The 18453-nt window shown below is 42.9% G+C and overlaps 1 protein-coding gene and 5 non-coding genes across 6 annotated transcripts; all 6 read right to left on the reverse strand.

Moving 5' to 3' along the window:
* Positions 1-5: 5 nt before the first annotated feature.
* Positions 6-5345, reverse strand: LOC120065111 (guanine nucleotide-binding protein-like 3). The gene is made up of 15 exons (XM_039015838.1): positions 5224-5345; positions 4956-5014; positions 4479-4619; positions 4239-4355; positions 4067-4159; positions 3763-3898; positions 3553-3656; positions 3221-3371; positions 2739-2826; positions 2282-2459; positions 1815-1957; positions 1471-1607; positions 1238-1380; positions 922-997; positions 6-638 (listed from the first exon to the last, which is right to left on the reverse strand). The coding sequence occupies exons 1-15, from the start codon at positions 5234-5236 to the stop codon at positions 535-537; spliced, it is 1683 nt and encodes a 560-aa protein (XP_038871766.1). The 5' UTR covers positions 5237-5345; the 3' UTR covers positions 6-534.
* Positions 778-853, reverse strand: LOC120065760. The gene has a single exon (XR_005478712.1). It is a non-coding gene; the product is annotated as a small nucleolar RNA SNORD19 (small nucleolar RNA).
* Positions 1093-1165, reverse strand: LOC120065762. The gene has a single exon (XR_005478714.1). It is a non-coding gene; the product is annotated as a small nucleolar RNA SNORD19 (small nucleolar RNA).
* LOC120065761 lies at positions 1688-1762 on the reverse strand. The gene has a single exon (XR_005478713.1). It is a non-coding gene; the product is annotated as a small nucleolar RNA SNORD19 (small nucleolar RNA).
* On the reverse strand, positions 2589-2664 carry LOC120065763. Its single transcript, XR_005478715.1, has one exon. It is a non-coding gene; the product is annotated as a small nucleolar RNA SNORD69 (small nucleolar RNA).
* LOC120065759 lies at positions 3048-3122 on the reverse strand. Its single transcript, XR_005478711.1, has one exon. It is a non-coding gene; the product is annotated as a small nucleolar RNA SNORD19 (small nucleolar RNA).
* Positions 5346-18453: the final 13108 nt, after the last annotated feature.

The following is an 18453-nucleotide window of genomic DNA, read 5'->3' on the forward strand; positions in this document are numbered from 1 at the left end:
CTTGGGGCAAATTATGGATAAATGTATTTGTTTTGAGGCTATATACACAATAATTCACATTGTACAGATCATGGACCTTTAGGCAAAACATTTACCAACTCATTATACAGGTTAGTCAGTTGATTCTAATAGCCTGTAACCAGGTGTCATGGAAATGCTACACAGGGACATTAAGTCAATCTTTACTCTTAATAAACAATTAAACTGGAGATGTTCTAACAAACTTGATGCATCATCGTACACGTCTGTCAGGAACTCTCGGGGCAGTCCTGTTAGATCTCATACTGGTTACAGACACGTTGCATAATTCATTGGGTTGGTTCCGGCAACATCTATCTTAACTTAAAGAACATATTCTGGGTGTTTTAGGAGAGGGTCATGTCACCTCCCCCCCATATCTTTACCAGGCAAGAACCAAGGATTATTTAAGCCACTAAAATAGGATTTTCCATCACACAGGTTTACAGAACAGATGGTGCCAGTACGGTTTAGACATGACGAGGAAAATACTTAAGAAACAAAAAGGACAGATGTTCATTTAAAATCTGTGTTGAAGTCATAGGTGTCATCTGTGTGGACTGAGGAGATGTCAATGTTGACTGGGACAGGAACCTGTAACCTCACCGTGGCTTGTTTGTCTGCAAAGGATAAATAATTTCTTAAGTGACATTGACAACACACTTGTTTGGGAATGTAACAGGAATCGAGCTTTGCCCTGAAATACAAAAAAATGTATCATCTAAATTCATAATAGATTCCAGACAAGGTACTCTGTCTGGCTCAGCAGTGGATCAGAGTTGGATTAGAAGTCTTCACTTGAAATTCAGACTTGCGTTATTGTCCTCATTTCCACACAGACTGACTCTACATTAACTAGGCATGTAACAGGAATGAAGCTGGTTTTCTTTTATATTGATTTACTTGTGACTGGTGTCTTTATTTGTGGTTCATCTGTTTCCGCAGTCACTTCCTCAGACATCTCTTTAACCCCACCAGCCTGAAATTAAGAGGAAGATATTGCAGTAGTAACTCAGCGTTTGCCCTGAAAAGACATTTGGTTTAGGTGTTTACCAAAAAATGCATTTGATTATTGACTGCAGGGGATCAGAGTTGGATTAGAAGTCTTCACTTTAAAATCAGACTTGCGTTTTTGTCCTCATTTCCATGATAGCACAGACTGACCCTACTTTTATCTGATTCATCAGGTTAGAAACATAAGCAAAAAATGTTCAGCTACCTCTTGGTTTTCACAGCTACCCTCCATATCTTCCTCAGTGGGCTCTGGAGCAGGTTTGTCCTCAACAACGTCACTCAGCACTCCGGCGGTGGGGCCTTTAGACAGGAGAACAATGCTGCTGGCCTGGTTTGGGAACTTTACACCTGGGAGGAGAGTGGGTCAGTCATCATCACACAACACTCATTACTGTAAAATGAAACAATTTAGTATTTTCTCTAATAGAATTAACATACTTCTTAGAGTCTCCTCGTTGCCTTTTCGCAACTTGTCCAAGTCCCACCCCTTCTGCATCTCTCTTACAATGTCTTCAGAGAGGTATGGGGGAAGGCTTGGCTTCTCAGGGGATTTGCAGTGATAACTCAGCTTTGCACTAAAAATATAATTTATTGGTATAATATATATAAAAAATATAAATAAATATCATTCTAGTTTCCAGGCAAGGTACTGTGGCTCAGCAGTGGGATCAGAGTTGGATTAGAAGTCTTCACTTAAATTCAAGAATTGCGTTAATTATCCTCATTTCCCATGCTAGCCTGAATATAAATGGGTAATAAATTGTTACGATGACAACACTTACCCTGTCCAATCATTGAGGAAGGTAGAGGCAGCCAGTTCTGTGTTGGGGACTCCACCCTTCTGTAAAAACCCACGCTTCTTGGCAAAAAAGGATAAAAACTCCAGGGAGTTTCTAAAGTCTGGAACATTGTACTGAAGCATTACCTGAAAGACAAAGTCCATGATTACCTATCAGTATGCTCAGCAGAGCTAGGGCTTGATCTTAAACTTGGCAGTAAAATGTCCTTACACCAGTTTTATTTAACTAGGCAAGTCCGCTAAGAACAAATTCTTATTTACAATGACGGTCTACCCCAGGCCAAACCCTAACGACGCTGGGCCAATTGTGCACCGCCCTATGGGACTCCCAATCACAGCCGGTTGTGATACAGCCTGGGATCAAACCAGGGTCAGTAGTGACACCTCTAGCACTGAGATGCTGCGCCACTCGGGAGCCCAAGTGAGTAGCAGGGATCTCCCTCGTCTCACCTGTTGCTTGTTGCACTGTTTGAGCAGGGTCCTGACGGCCTCTAGAACGGTCTCCTGCTTATCCTCCACTTGGAGACTCCTCAGCGCCATGGCAGCTTTTGGGTTAGACTGGGCTGCCAATATCCCTGGGCTGTCAATCATTTTGACATTCTTAGATATGTGGACGTCTTGGAAGCACCTGCAAGGGTCAGACATCAGGTGTGTTAGGTGGGAAGCTTCAAATGACAGTCATGCTTTGAGCAAATTCAGGAAAAGAGACAGCCAAATGTTTGACTGTTTTGCCCTAAGTGGCAAGACCCAGATGAAGTGTATGAAGCTCAGTGTTGGATTGAATATAGACTCCACGGTTTTGTCAGATCTTCAACTTCATCACGCTTCATACAATTCCTCACCATCTGCGAATAAAACAGACCCCAATCACTATCATGAATTATTAAAATGGTTCAGCTTCACTCACTTGGTGATCCCTCTCTGAACTCCTGCATTACAGGCCCTCATCCCCTTCAGGCTGTTGATCAGACTGCTCTTCCCCACATTTGGGAACCCTGAGGGGACAGAGGAGGGCATCAGAGGTGGAAGTCATAGACAACGGGTATTTATACTGTGCAGGATAAACCCTTAAAGATTAATCATATTGTCAAGGGGTCCTGATATAGCAGACATAATGTGCTAATTTGTGCATGCAGTCATGATATAATTGATCAAATAAACTGAAAGAACACAAATAAGAGATCAGACATAGGGTACCCAACAGGGCACTGTGATTGCTATGTATGAGATCAGAGTTGGATTATTAGTCTTCACAGACATCAGTAGTTCACATAAATCCTCATCATTTCTCATCCACAACCCTTTAATAACACCACTTGAGAGCCATACTAATCAAGGGAAAAGATGCTGTTCATGTTTGAGTAATGGTTAGGGGAGTAATTTACTTACCAACTAAGCCCACTTTTAGTGAGCCCTCTCTCCCTGTTGCATTTGCATAGTCCCCCAGGAGCTGGAGAAGACTGCTGCTGCCATAACAGGCCACTCCTTTTGTCTGGTCTACTACTCCGTTAAGAGTTGCAAACCTGGCCTTCTTCTCTTGCTGTTTAAAAACAAACAAAAAATAAACATGTAAATACATTAATTATCAATATTCTACAGTAATGACCCATATTCTACATTCTGCGCAGGTGACTGAAGCTGGTCATCAATATGGAACCCCCCCCACCCAAGTAGTCAGTGAAATTAATCGCATTAAAATATTTGGTACTGCATTTACATACCACTGTTTTGTCCTGTAGTTGTGTGGATGCCTTGAACGCCACAGCAGGGAACTCAAGCTGAAGACACTTTAGCCACTTCTCCACATTATCTTTAGGGACAAGATCTGAAGGATGGAAAATGTAATTTACGGTATTAAAGTTTAACTACTTTTTGAAGTTAAACTTAAAATATAATTGACATGAAAGAATGTTATCCCATAAGGTTATTACCTATTTTGTTCAACAGGAATAGTAGCTTCTTGTTTCCTTCCCCCTTCAGCACAGCTTCCTCTAGCTGTGGGCATCTGCAGCCAAGGGGATCTCTTGCATCTAGGATTTCAACTATGATGTCAGAGGCATCAATCACCTGGAGTAAATATGAGAGTAGCCTAATGAATATTGATTCATTGGGACACTCAGGTAGGGCATGTTTTCATGATAGCTTCTGTCTTGCAGAGCAACTCAGCCAGACAAGGGCTATCCTTTCCTTAACTAGGACTTAATGCCAACAGACATGTGGATGTAATAATCTCACCTTGTTTAATTCTGAACAAAGGTGCTTCTTCGAATTCCTTGGGTCACTTTGCTTCACCATCTGTTTCACAAGGGCCTCCTGTGACGGTAACTCCTGTGGAGTTAAAAAGTGGAGTTAAAATAGTGTCAAGCTACACGGAGGGCATGATCTTTGACGCACCCATTTTCTTTACCTTTCTAGCTTTCTTTGCTTTAGGGTCTGCATCCCTGCCGGCAGCGTTTTCCTTCTTCCTCTTCTGGGCCCGTTCTTGTTGCTTGGCAAGCTTCTTTTTCTCCTTTTCTTCTTCAAGCTGGGTTGGAGAGAAGGTAAAAAAAAAGAATCATAGACCTAATTGTTTTGCCCCCTAAAATATGAAAGTGATGAGCCCACACATGTACCTGGATGTTATCCCAAAAACAGTTAATGGCCTCACCTTTGACCTCCTCTGTTCTGCTTCCCTCAGAATATCCTCTTTGAATGGTGCTTTGTTGGGAACTCCAATATCCTTTTTCACTTTTTTGCCAACTCCTTTCTTTTTTGCATCTTTTCTTAGTTTTTTGTTGTGTTCCCGGACCTAAAAACAAAAAAATTAGATTAGAAATCATGGCAAGACAAAATCGCTTTCATTCATACATTATATATGCACATCTATCATACAACAAGATGGCGCCGACAGCTTTGCCTCTATCTCCTAAGCAATTTACAAGCTTTTGATACACCCGCAATAACATCTGCTAAATATTTGTATGCGACCAATACAATCTGATTTTGACACTATGTCCAACTGAGTTAACGTTGGCTACCTACCGTTAACAATGTTTTTTTTTTTAACGTTAGCAATGTATAACATCAGCTAGGAGTCGCCTTAAAGAGAGTGGTGACAGTAATGAGTGCAATTCACAATGTTTACCTTTTTCTGTATTTTGTAACGTTTGGAGCAAGACACGCGTTTACTTGCTTTCTTTAACCCTGAAAAACATTAACGAAATTCTAGCCAGGGTTGCCTTCCTAACAACCTCATGCTAGCTAGAGACCTAACGTTATGACTGTATAGCCAGCATTGGCTAACTGGCAATGAAAATGTATTCAACTGAACCACAACAAATACTACATTAATTGTAATTAATACAGAAAAAAACAATGTTCAAGCCAAATATAAAGACTTTAGCTACACTTACCTGGACGCTTCATTGCAGTGCTATAGGTCTGACAATGCGACTACAAAATTCTGCTGCACGTGGAACCAGGAGCTAGCTGTCGGAATCTCGTCAGCAACACCAAAAAAAGTAGTTCCGGGTCACGGCATTTCCTAAATAAAAGTACCCCACGTAATACACTATAGGCATATCAATTACATATTGGCCTATAAACTATTCTAGGTGCCAAAATAAAAGTGGGGTTGGTATTATTCACTATCCCACTGGGTACACACTAGTTGAATCAACGTTGTTTCCACGTCCTTTCAATGAAATTACATTGAACCAATGTGAAATAGACATTGAATTGATGTCTGTGCCCAGTGGGTAGGGTCTGTAGAATCTCTATGTATGGTGTTATTTTATGAGGGAATGAGGTCTATATACCCAATATGTCCTACTCCATAACAGTAAATGTGCAATGCTAGAATGTGAAATCTGTGCAATTTGGTATCACTTTGATTGTGTTGTAAAAAGGATGTAGACTCCGCTACTATTCTATGCAACTCAGAATCATGTAGAGATCAATTACCACCATTGCAAAATTGATTATGTCTTAAAAGGAACTGTGACACATTTATACATTATGTTGATAGTGACAACAAGGTTAAATGAAACAAAAGGGTACAAACAGAGAATGTAAATTAGGCTCAGGTACAAACAGTGTTGCCAACTAATTTTCAGGGTAGGTTGCTAGAGGCAGGTTGATTTGTTGCTAAAAGTTGCTAAATTACGTTGTGATGTCATTGCGTGATAACGTAAAACCACGTCATTACGTAGAATACACAATAACGTTACTCAAATTGACTGGCCATGTCTGCAAAAAATATGATTTGACATTTCTGTACATTTTCTGTACAATTTTGATTGAAACTTGTTAATTGATGTTGTAAGTTCTGTTCAAGATCAAACATTCGTTACCAACTATATTCATTGGGTTTGGCTCGTCGAATCCGTGCTACTGCAGTCAGCCAACAATGATTTGCAATTTGCTGCTAGCCTGCTGCTGCCTGCTGCTGACGTCACTCAATGCACTTTTGCAGCCAGGCACGTGTGTTGTGACTGAGTGTGTGACAGAAAAAAATAGTTTTTGTGTCATTTAGAGGGAAAATGCGTGCATTTTAGCGTTTGAGTCACTTTTCAAAAGTTGCTAAAAGTTCCAAATACATTTTTAAAAGCAGCTAAATTTGTTGCTAGTTGCTGTTTGAAAAAAAAGTTGCCAGGGTAGTCTGAAAAGTTGCTAAATCTAGCAACAAAATGTCTAAATTGGCATCATTGGGTACAAAATCTATTGATTGAGGAGAGTTTAACCTTCAATCGAGAGTTACCTTCAGACGAGTCCCGTGACACTTGTTGGGGTTGTAGAGCAAAACGGAGATTATCTCCCATTTCCACAGTGGAAAATCCCAAACGGTACCGACGCTATTAACAGAAGTTGGCACATCAGCGTTATTGACTTCAGACGAGTCCAGTGACACTTGTGGGGGTCGTAGAGCAAATAGACGTTTTTGTGAGAAGACCGATTTCCGGGATGTCTCATGGTGTGACAAACACCGCTGTAGCTCATCCACCTTCTACCGCAGACAACCATAGGTGGAAGCGGTGGATTGAGACGCAGCACATGCAACCTGATATATCTAGTTTAAATGGACGGATTTTTATGGGAATTTTTGTATTATCTTACATAGATTGACACACCGGTCAATTGACCCACTTTTACATCGGCACATAGAATACTTTTTTCTATATAAGCCAATATGAAATGTATAGGTCTACAGTGTATTGCATTGGGACCAATATAATGCCTAGAGTAGAACGTGTTGCTTGGTATTTATATCTCAGTCCTCCATGAAATAACACCATATATAGATTCTGCACACCCTACTGAGTAATCCCAACCCCACTTTTACTTCAGCACCTAGAATAGTTTGTTCTCTATAAACCAGTATGTAATTTATAGGCCTATAGTGTATTGCATTGAATGGAGTGGGTGGAGTAGAAAGTGCTGCGATGTATTTAGACTAGTGCTAGATCAGTACGGTCTGTAGAATATTATGTTCTTTACGTTCATTTACTTAAGCTTCTCAATGTGCTCCACCTTATAATATTATTTATTTATTTTATTTATTTATTTCACCTTTATTTAACCAGGTAGGCCAGTTGAGAACAAGTTCTCATTTACAACTGTGACCTTGCCAAGCAAGATAAAGCATAGCAGTGCGACAAAAACAATATAGAGTTACACAAACAAACATACAGTCCATAACACAAAAGAAAATAAAAACAGAAAGATCTATGTACAGTGTGTGCAAATGTAGAAGAGTAGGGAGGTAGGCAATAAATAGGCCATAGAGGCAAAAATAATTACAATTTAGCATTAATACTGGAGTGATATATGTGCAGATGATGATGTGTAAGTAAAGATACTGGGGTGCAAAAGAGCAAGAGGGTAAGTAATAATATGGGGATGAGGTAGTCGGGTGTGCTATTTACAGATTGGTTGTGTACAGGTACAACGATTGGTCAGCTGCTCTGAAAACTGATGCTTTATTAAGTTAGAGAAGGCGATATAAGACTCCTGCTTCAGAGATTTTTGCAATTCGTTCCAGTCATTGGAAGCAGAGAACTGGAAGGAAAGGCGGCCAAAGGAAGTGTTGGCTTTGGGGATGACCAGTGCAGTATACCTGCTGGAGCGCGTGCTGCGGGTGGGTGTTGCTATGGTGACCAGTGAGCTGAGATAAGGCGGGGCTTAACCTAGCAAAGACTTATAGATGACCTGGAGCCAGTTGGTTTGGCGACGGATATGTAGTGAGGGCCAGCCATAGAGGATGAGAGCATAGAGGTTGCAGTGCTGGGTAGTATATGGGGCTTTGGTGACAAAACGGATGGCACTGTGATAGACTACATCCAGTTTACTGAGTAGAGTGTTGGGGGCTATTTTGTAAATGACATCGCCGAAGTCAAGAACCTTTAGGATGTTCAGTTTTACGAGGGTATGTTTGGCGGCATGAGTGAAGGAGGCTTTGTTGCGAAATAGGAAGCCGATTCTAGATTTCATTTTGGATTGGAGATGTTTAATGTGAGTCTGGAAGGAGAGTTTACAGTCTAACCAGACACTTAGGTATTTATAGTTGTCCACATATTCTAAATCAGAACCGTCCAGAGTAGTGATGCTAGTCGGGCGGGAGGGTGCGGGCAGCAATCGGTTGAAGAGCATGCACTTAGTTGTACTAGCATTTAAGAGCAGTTGGATGGCACGGAAGGAGTGTTGTATGGCGTTGAAGCTCGTTTGTTAGCACAGTGTCCAAAGAAGGGCCAGATGTATACAGAAGGGTGTCGTCTGCGTAGAGGTGGATCAGAGTATCACCAGCAGCAAGAGCGACATCATTGACATATACAGAGAAAAGAGTCGGCCCGAGAATTGAGCCCTGTGCCACCCCCATAGAGACTGCCAGAGGTCCGGACAACAGGCCCTCCGATTTGACACACTGAACTCTATCTGAGAAGTAGTTGGTGAACCAGGCGAGGCAGTCATTTGAGAAGCCAAGGCTATTGATTCTGCCGATAAGAATGCGGTGATTGACAGAGTCGAAAGCCTTGGTCAGGTCGATGAAGACGGCTGCACAGTACTGTCCTTTATCTATAGCGGTTATGATATCGTTTAGGACCTTGAGCATGGCTGAGGTGCACCCATGACCAGCTTGGAAACCAGATTGCATAGTGGAGAAGGTACGGTGTGATTCCAAATGGTCGGTGAACTGTTTATTAACTTGGCTTTTGAAGATTTTAGAAAGGCAGGGTAGGATATATATAGGTCTATAACAGTTTGTGTCTAAGGTGTGTCCCCCTTTGAAGACGGGGATGACCGCAGCAGCTTTCCAATCTTTGGGGATGTCAGACGATACGAAAGAGAGGTTGAAAAGGCTAGTAATAGGGGTTGCAACAATTTTGGCGGATAATTTAATAAATAGAGGGTCCAGATTATCTACCCCAGCTGATTTGTAGGGATCCAGATTTTGCAGCTCTTTCAGAACATCAGCTGTTCGGATTTGGGTGAAGGAGAAGCTGGGGGGGGGGGGTGCTGAGGTGTTGGCTGTGGTAGGGGTAGCCAGGTGGAAGGCATGGCCACCCGTGGAAAAAAGCTTATTGAAATTATGTATTATCATAGATTTATCGGTGGTGACAGTGTTTCCTATCCTCAGTGCAGTGGGTAGCTGGGAGGAGGTGCTCTTATTCTCCATGGACTTTACAGTGTCCCAAAACTTTTTGGAATTAGTCCTACAGGATGCAAATTTCTGTTTGAAAAAGCTAGCCTTAGCTTTCCTAACTGAGTATATTGGTTCCATACTTCCCTGAAGAATTGCATATCGCGGGGGCTATTCGATGCTAATGCAGAACGCCACAGGATGTTCTTGTGCTGGTCAATGCCAGTCAAGTCTGGGGTGAACCAAGGGCTATATCTGTTCTCAGTTCTACATTTCTTGAACGGGGCATGCTTATTTAAGATGGAGAGGAGAGCACTTTTGAAGAGCAACCAGGCATCCTCTACTGATGGGATGAGGTCAATATCCTTCCAGGATACCCGGGCCAGGTCAGTTAGAAAGTCCTGCTCGCAGGCCTCCCAGGTGGCGTAGTGGTCTAAGGTACTGCATCGCAGTGCTAGCTGTGCCACCAGAGACTCTGGGTTCGAGCCCATGCTCTGTCGCAGCCGGCCGCGACCGGGAGGCCCATAGGGCGGCGCACAATTGGCCTAGTGTCGTCCGGGTTAGGGAGGGTTTGGCCGGCTGTGATATCCTTGTCTCATCGCGCACTAGCGACTCCTGTGGCGGGCCGAGCGCAGTGCACGCTGACCAGGTCGCTAGGTGTACTGTGTTTCCTCCGACACATTGGTGCGGCTGACTTCCGGGTTGGATACGCGCTGTGTTAAGAAGCAGTGCAGCTTGGTTGTGTTTCGGAGTACGCATGGCTCCCGACCTTCGCCTCTCCTGAGTCCGTACGGGAGTTGCAGCGATGAGACAAGACAGTAACTACTAACAATTGGATACCACGAAATTGTGGAGAAAAAGGGGGTGAAAAAAGAAAGGCCTGCTCGCTGAAGTGTTTTAGGGAGCGTTTGACAGTGATGAGGGGTGGTCGTTTGCCCGCGGACCCATTACGCATGCAGGCAATGAGGCAGTGATCGCAGAGATCCTGGTTGAAGACAGCAGAGGTGTATTTAGAGGGCAAGTTGGTCAGGATGATATCTAAGAGGGTGCCCATGGTTACGGATTTTGGGTTGTACCTGGTAGGTTCCTTGATAATTTGTGTGAGATTGAGGGCATCAAGCTTAGATTGTAGGTCGGCCGGGGTGTTAAGCAAGTCCCAGTTTAAGTCACCTAACAGTACGAACTCTGAAGATAGATGGGGGGCGATCAATTCACATATGGTGTCCAGGGCATAGCTGGGGGCTGAAGGACGTCTATAACAAGCGGCAATGATGAGAGACTTGTTTCTGGAAAGGTGGATTTTTAAAGAAGAAACTCAAATTGTTTGGGCACAGACCTGTATAGTATGACAGAACTCTGTAGGCTCTCTCTGCAGTAGATTGCAACACCACCCCCTTTGGCAGTTCTATCTTGTCAGAAAATGTTATAGTTAGGGATGGAAATTTCTCGATATTTGTTGGCCTTCCTAAGCCAGGATTCAGACATGGCTAGGACATCCAGGTTGATGGAGTGTGCTAAAGCAGTGAATAAAACAAACTTAGGGAGGAGGCTTCTAATGTTAACATGCATGAAACCAATGCTTTTACGGTTACATTAGTCAACAAATCAATCAAATTGCAATCAAATGTATTTTTAAAGCCCTTCTTACATCAGCTGATGTCACAAAGTGCTGTACAGAAACCCAGCCTAAAACCCCAAGCAGCAAGCAATGCAGGTGTAGAAGCACGGTGGCTAGGAAAAACTCCCTAGAAAGGCCAGAACCTAGGAAGAAACCTAGAGAGGAACCAGGCTATGAGGGGTGGCCAGTCCTCTTCTGGCTGTGCCGGGTGGAGATTATAACAGAACATGGCGAAGATGTTCGAATGTTCATAGATGACCAGCAGGGTCAAATAATAATAATCACAGTGGTTGTCGAGTGAGCAACAGGTCAGCACCGCAGGAGTAAATGTCAGTTGTCTTTTCATAGCCGATCATTCAGAGTATCTCTACCACTCTTGCTGTCTCTAGAGAGTTGAAAACAGCAGGTCTGGGACAGATAGCACGTCCGGTGAACAGGTCAGGCTTCCATAGCCGCAGGCAGAACAGTTGAAACTGGAGCAGCAGCACGGCCAGGTGGACTAGGGACAGCAAGGAGTTATCAGGCCAGGTAGTCCTGAGGCATGGTCCTAGGGCTCAGGTCCTCCGAGAGAGAGAAAGAAAGAAATCAAGAAAGAGAGAAAACGAGAGAAAGAGAGAATTAGAGAGAGAATACTTAAATTCACACAGGACACCGGATAAGACAGGCAAAGTACTCCAGATATAACTGACTGACCCTAGCCCCCCAACAAATAAACTACTGCAGCATAAATACTGGAGGCTGAGACAGGAGGGGTCGGGAGACACTGTGGCCCTGTCCGACTATACCCCCGGACAGGGCCAACCATGCAGGATATAACCTCACCCACTTTGCCAAAGCACAGCCCCCACACCACTAGAATGATTTCTTCAACCACCAACTTACCATCCTGAGACAAGGCCGAGTATTGCCCACAAAGATCCCCGCCACGGCACATCCCAAGGGGGGGTGCCAACCCGGACAGGAAGATCATGTCAGTGACTCAACCCACTCACCTCTCCTAGGGACGGCATGGAAGAGCACCAGTAAGCCAGTCAACCCCTGTAATAGGATTAGAGGCAGAGAATCCCAGTGGATAGAGGGGAACCAGCCAGGCAGAGACAGCAAGGGTGGTTCGTTGCTCCTGTGCCTTTACGTTCACCTTCACACTCCTGGGCCAGACTACACTCAATCATAGGACCTTCTGAAGAGATGAATCTTCAATAAAGACTTAAAGGTTGAGACTGAGTTTGCGTCTCTCACATGGGTAGGCAGACCATTCCATAAAAATGGATCTCTATAGGAGAAAGCCTGCCTCCAGCTATTTGCTTAGAAATTCTAGGGAGAGTAAGGAGGCCTGCGTTATGTGACCGTAGCATACGTGTAGGTATGTACGGCAGGACCAAATCGGAAAGATAGGTAGGAGCAAGCCCATGTAATGGGCAGTAAAACCTTGAAATCAGCCCTTGCCTTAACAGGAAGCCAGTGTAGAGAGGCTAGCACTGGAGTAATATGATCACATTTTTTGGTTCTAGTCAAGATTCTAGCAGCCTTGTTTAGCACTAATTGTAGTTTATTTTGTTCTTTATCCGGGTAGCCGGAAAGTAGAGCATTGCAGTAGTCTAACCTAGAAGTGACAAAAGCATGAATACATTTTTCAGCATAATTTTTGGACAGAAAGTTTCAGATTTTTGCAATGTTACGTGGATGGAAAAAAGCTGTCCTTGAAACAGGCTTGATATGTTCGTCAAAAGAGAGATCAGGGTCAAGAGTAACGCCAAGGTCCTTCACTGTTTTATTTGAGACGACTGTACAACCATCAAGATTAATTGTCAGATTCAACAGAAGATCTATTTGTTTCTTGGGACTTAGAACAAGCATCTCTGTTTTGTCCAAGTTTAAAAGTAGAACATTTGCTGCCATCCACTTCCTTATGTCTGAAACACAGGCTTCCACGGAGGGCAATTTTGGGGCTTCACCATGTTTCATCGAAATGTACAGGTGTGTCATCCACATAGCAGTGAAAGTTAACATTATGTTTCCGAATGACATCACCAAGAGGTAAAATATGTAGTGAAAACAATAGTGGTCCTAAAACGGAGCCTTGAGGAACACCGGAATTTACAGTTGATTTGTCAGAGGACAAACCATCCACAGAGACAAACTGATATCTTTCCGACAGATAAGATCTAAACCATGCCAGAACTGGTCTGACGCCATTAAAAGGTAATTTACCACCTTCACAAGTGCAGTCTCAGTGCTATGATGGGGTCTAAAACCAGACTGAAGTGTTTCGCATACATTGATTGTTTTCAGAAAGGCAGTGAGTTGCTGCGCAACAGCTTTTTCTAAACATTTTGAGAGGAATGGGAGATTCAATATAGGCCGATCATTTTTTATATTTTCTGGGTCAAGGTTTGGCTGTTTCAAGAGAGACTATATTACTGCCACTTTTAGTGAGTTTGGTACACATCCGGTGGATAGAGAGCCGTTTGTTATGTTCAACATGAGGAGGGCCAAGCACAGGAAGCAGCTCTTTCAGTAGTTTAGTTGGAATAGGGTCCAGTATGCAGCTTGAAGGTTTAGAGGCCATGACTAAGAAATGAGAGCGCCTGGGGAATGGGAGTGATGCTGGGGGCTGCAGGGCCTGGGTTAACCTCTACATCACTAGAGGAACAGAGGAGGAGTAGGATAAGAGTACGGCTAAAGGCTAAAAGAACTGGTCGTCTAATACATTCGGAACAGAGTAAAGGGGGCAGGTTTCTGGGCACGGAAGGATAGATTCAAGGCATATAGTAGGATGTGAGTACAGTGGAGGTAAGCCTAGGCATTGAGTGACGATGAGAGAGGTTTTGTCTCTAGAAGCACCATTTAAGCCAGGTGCGGTCACCGCATGTGTGGGGGGTGGAACAACAGGGCTAGCTAAGGCATATTGAGCACGACTGGAGGCTCTACAGTGAAATAAGACAATAATTACTAACCAAAACAGCAATAGACAATGCATATTGACATTAGGGAGAGGCATGTGTAGCCGAGTAATCATAGGGTCCAGTGAGTAGCTAGGTGAGCTGGAGGAGATTCAGACAGCTAGCAGGCCGATGGATAGCAGCAGGCTAGCAGATGGGCCTCAGGGGGACATCGCTACGGGGGAGCCTGTTGAAACCCCCTCGGATGGTTACGTCGGCAGACCAGTCATGATGAATCGGCAGGGCTCCGTGTCGGCAGCAAAGGGTCCAGGCCATTTGGCAAAAGAGGTATTGAAGCCCAGGGATTATCTGATTGATTTCTTCGGCTAGCCGGGAGAGGCTAACTCCAGGCTAACTGGTGCTTCTATCGTTCATGTATCTTATATAAAGCAATCATTCTCTTTAGTTTTTTCTCCCGATGTAGTTATAATTTTGTAACGTAACTGTACCATTCTGCACTATTCAAAACTGCAAAAATTATGGATTTTGTATCAGACACATAGAGTTTTACTGCAGCCTTTTATTTTGAAGAGAAAATCGATGTTAATGTTGCTGACCGGACGCTAATGTTTTTACCGTGAAGCTAATCAGCTAGCTAACTTAATGGTTTATATACATCATTGAGCTAACCACTAGCGTACACGTTTCTTGAAATAAATTTGTATTGGCGGATCGCATCCAACTGAAAGGTACATACACTGCCACCTACTGTACTAGAGTGTGAGGCCAGATACAGCCTCCCTATACCTATCTATTTCTCTTATCTAGTATCCGCCTACTGTTCTGGAGTGTGAATTCATTACACTTTGTGACACAAAAGGGAAGGGAAAGAGGACAGGGAAAATGGAAGAAAAATGTTCCTACCAACTAACCATACACCCATTAAAACCTATTCCACTACTTGGTCCTATCTGATCCTACACCAAGCCGGCAGCCTGGGCGGACAGGACACTATCGCTCAACACACCTTGTAACTCTGCAGTAAAATCTCATACACCCATGTACATCTCTGCAGCTGCCAAAACAACATCTATTTTCTGTGATTTATGTTCCATTTCTGTTGATAATTATGGCTATGAACGCTAAAAATCCAACCTTACTGAAACACGTTATTCCTATCACACTCTATTGGCCTCGGCCTTCTCACAGGGAGCCTCTTAGGATCCCTCACCCTGGACCCATCTTTCTCTACTACTCTCGTCACTGCCTCAGCATACAACACCTTCTGTACTACTCTGATCCTGGTAACCTCGACCTGCCTTTCTCTCACCGGAAACTTCTGATTTCCATCACCATGGGTACCCTTACAGTTAACACACACAACGTTTTCCACCGATACGACACATTTGATTGTCTCATGCACTCCTGCACATCTAGGAATCTCCCTCATACACACTGCTGCAACATGACCTGGGCCGTAACTACAGTACATATGAGGACACAGAGGTCCGGAGCTCAACCTTTTATATACTTACAGTACCAGTCAAAAGTTTGGACACACCTATTCATTCAAGGGTTTTCTTTATTTTTACTATTTTATACATTGTAGAATAATAGTGAAGACATCAAAACTATGAAATAACACATATGAATCATGTAGTAACCAAAAAAAAGTTTTAAACAAATTGAAATATATTTTATGTGAGATTCTTTAAAGTAGCCACTCTTTGTCTTGACAGCTTTGCACACTATTTGTATTCTCTCAACCAGCTTCATGAGTTAGTCACCTGGAATGCATTTCAATTAACAGGTGTGCCTTGTTAAAAATACAATTGTGGAATTTCTTTCCTTCTTAATGCGTTTGAGCCAATCAGTTGTGCTATGACAATGTGGGGGCGGTATACAGAAGATAGCCCTATTTGGTAAAAGACCAAGTCCATATTATGGCAAGAACAGCTCAAATAAGCAAAGAGAAACAACAGTCTGTCATTCCTATAAGACATGAAGGTCAATCAATACGGCAAAAACCATCAAGCTCCATGATGAAACTGGCTCTCATGGGGAAAGGAAGACACAGAATTACCTCTGCTGCAGAGGATAAGTTCATTAGAGTTACCAGCCTCAGATTGCAGCCCAAATAAATGCTTCACAGAGTTCAAGTAAGAGACACATCTCAACATCAACTGTTTAGGGGAGACTACATGAATCAAGCCATCATGGTTGAATTTCTGTAAAGAAACTACTACTAAAGGACACCAATAAGAAGAAGAATATTGCTTGGGCCAAGAAACACGAGCAATGGACATTAGACCGGTGGAAATCTGTCCATTGGTCTGATGAGTCCAAATTTGAGATTTTTGGTTCCCATCACTGCGTCTTTGTGAGACGTAGAGTAGGTGAACGGATTATTTCCGCATGTGTGGTTCCCACCATGAAGCATGGAGGAGGAGGTGTGATTGTGTGGGGGTGCATTGCTGGTGACAATGTCTGTGATTTATTTAGAATTCAAGGCACACTTAACCAGCATGGCTACCACAGCATTCTGCTGCGATACTCCATCCCATCTGGTTTGCGCTTTGTGGGACTATCATTTGTTTTTCAACAGGACAATGACCAAACACACCTCCAGTAAGGGCTATTTGACTAAGAAGGAGAGGGATGGAGTGCTGCATCAATCAATCAATCAATCAAATCTATCAATCAAATGTATTTATAGAGCCCTTCTTACATCAGCTGATGTCACAAAGTGCTGTACAGAAACCCAGCCTAAAACCCCAAACAGCAAGCAATGCAGGTGTAGAAGCACCTGGCGTCCACAATCATCTGAACTCAACCCAATTGAGATGGTTTGGAATGAGTTGGAGTGAGTTGGAGTGAAGGAAAAGCAGCCAACAAGTGCTCAGCATATGTGGAAACTCCTTAAGGACTGAGGAAAAGCATACCAGGTGAAGATGGTTGACAGAATGCTTAGAGTGTGCAAAGCTGTCAGGCTGTGTAAGAGCTATTTGACCAAGCAGGAGACTGATGGAGTGATGACCTGGCCTCCACCCAATTGAGATGGTTTGGGAAACAGGGATACCTAGTCAGTTGTACAACTGAATGCATTCAACTGTGTCTGTGTCTTCTGCATTTAACCCAACCCTTCTGAATCAGAGAGGTGCGGGGGGCTGCCATAATCAACATCCACGTCTTCGGCACCTGGGGAACAGTGGGTTAACTGTCTTGCTCAGAACAACAGATTTTTACTTTGTCAGCTCAGGGATTTGATCCAGCAACCTTTCGGTTACTGGCCCAACACTCTATCCACTAGGCTACCTGCCACCCCAGACTGCAGAGTGAAGGAAAAGCAGCCAACAAGTGCTCAGCATTTGTGGGAACTCCTTCAAGACTGTTGGAAAAGCATTCATCATGAACCTGGTTGAGAGAATGCCAAGAGTGTACAAAGCTGTCATCAATGCAAAGGGTGGCTTGAAGAATCTCAAATAATACATATTTTTTGATTTGTTTAACACTTCTTTGGTTACTACATGATTCCATATGTGTTATTTCATGGTTTTGATGTCTTCACTATTATTCTACAATGTAGAAAATATTAAAAATAAAGAAAAACCCTTGAATGAGTAGGTGTGTCTGAAAATTTGAGTGATACTGTATATATTTAGGAACTCAGTCTGGGTCTCAATTTACTGTTGACAGTTAGAATAGTACAAATGTAGGATCTTAAATCACTCTTTTGTTGCTGAGAATTTTCTTGCATTGCAGGAAATGCTAACTTGTAGTGTATTTGAGTTTTAAAAAGACTTCGAAAGTTTGTCATTTCCACTTAAAAATGTCAGACTTGATTTGCCCTAAAGAAAAACTTGAAAAATTTGCCCTAAAGAAACCACTACAAAAATGTCCAATAATTAAATCCACATAATTCATATTTCCTGTTGCTGCAGGATTATTTAAGATCCCACGTCTGTACAATACACAAGGAGGAATTTCAAAACTTGGTTGTCATCAGCAGTTTTTCTCTTTTTATATGTCACTCACTGACAGTCACTACATTAGCCCATGTCAGTAATTTAGTTATTTATTGATAAATTAGTAAATTAGTCTCGCCACCTATCTAAACTTGTAGTAATCATGGCCGAATTACCAACTGGGCAAGTGCCCAGGGGCCCTAACCTCTAGGGGGCCCCCATTGATTTTGTTAGCCACTCTCACTCAGCTAACATATTAACATGGCATAAGTCATGGCAAAATCTGTAGAATTAACGTGTGTAGCGGCTAACTGTATAGCTAATAGGCTAAGTGTTTGTAGATCGGCTGAGGGGAATTTAAAATACAGCAACCAATGTGATAATGGCTGGGGTTATTTTAGCTTGTTTTTCCTGTTCTACTAATATCATTTTACATTTTACTGTATAGAAATGCAGTAAATGAGCTTCCATTTCTTAACATTTCTTGGATGACTGATCTGTCTACAAAACTGGCAAAATTGGCTTAGACTACTGGTTGTGTG

The sequence above is a fragment of the Salvelinus namaycush genome, chromosome 20 (genome assembly GCF_016432855.1).
Source record: "Salvelinus namaycush isolate Seneca chromosome 20, SaNama_1.0, whole genome shotgun sequence".
Taxonomy (NCBI): Eukaryota; Metazoa; Chordata; class Actinopteri; order Salmoniformes; family Salmonidae; genus Salvelinus; species Salvelinus namaycush.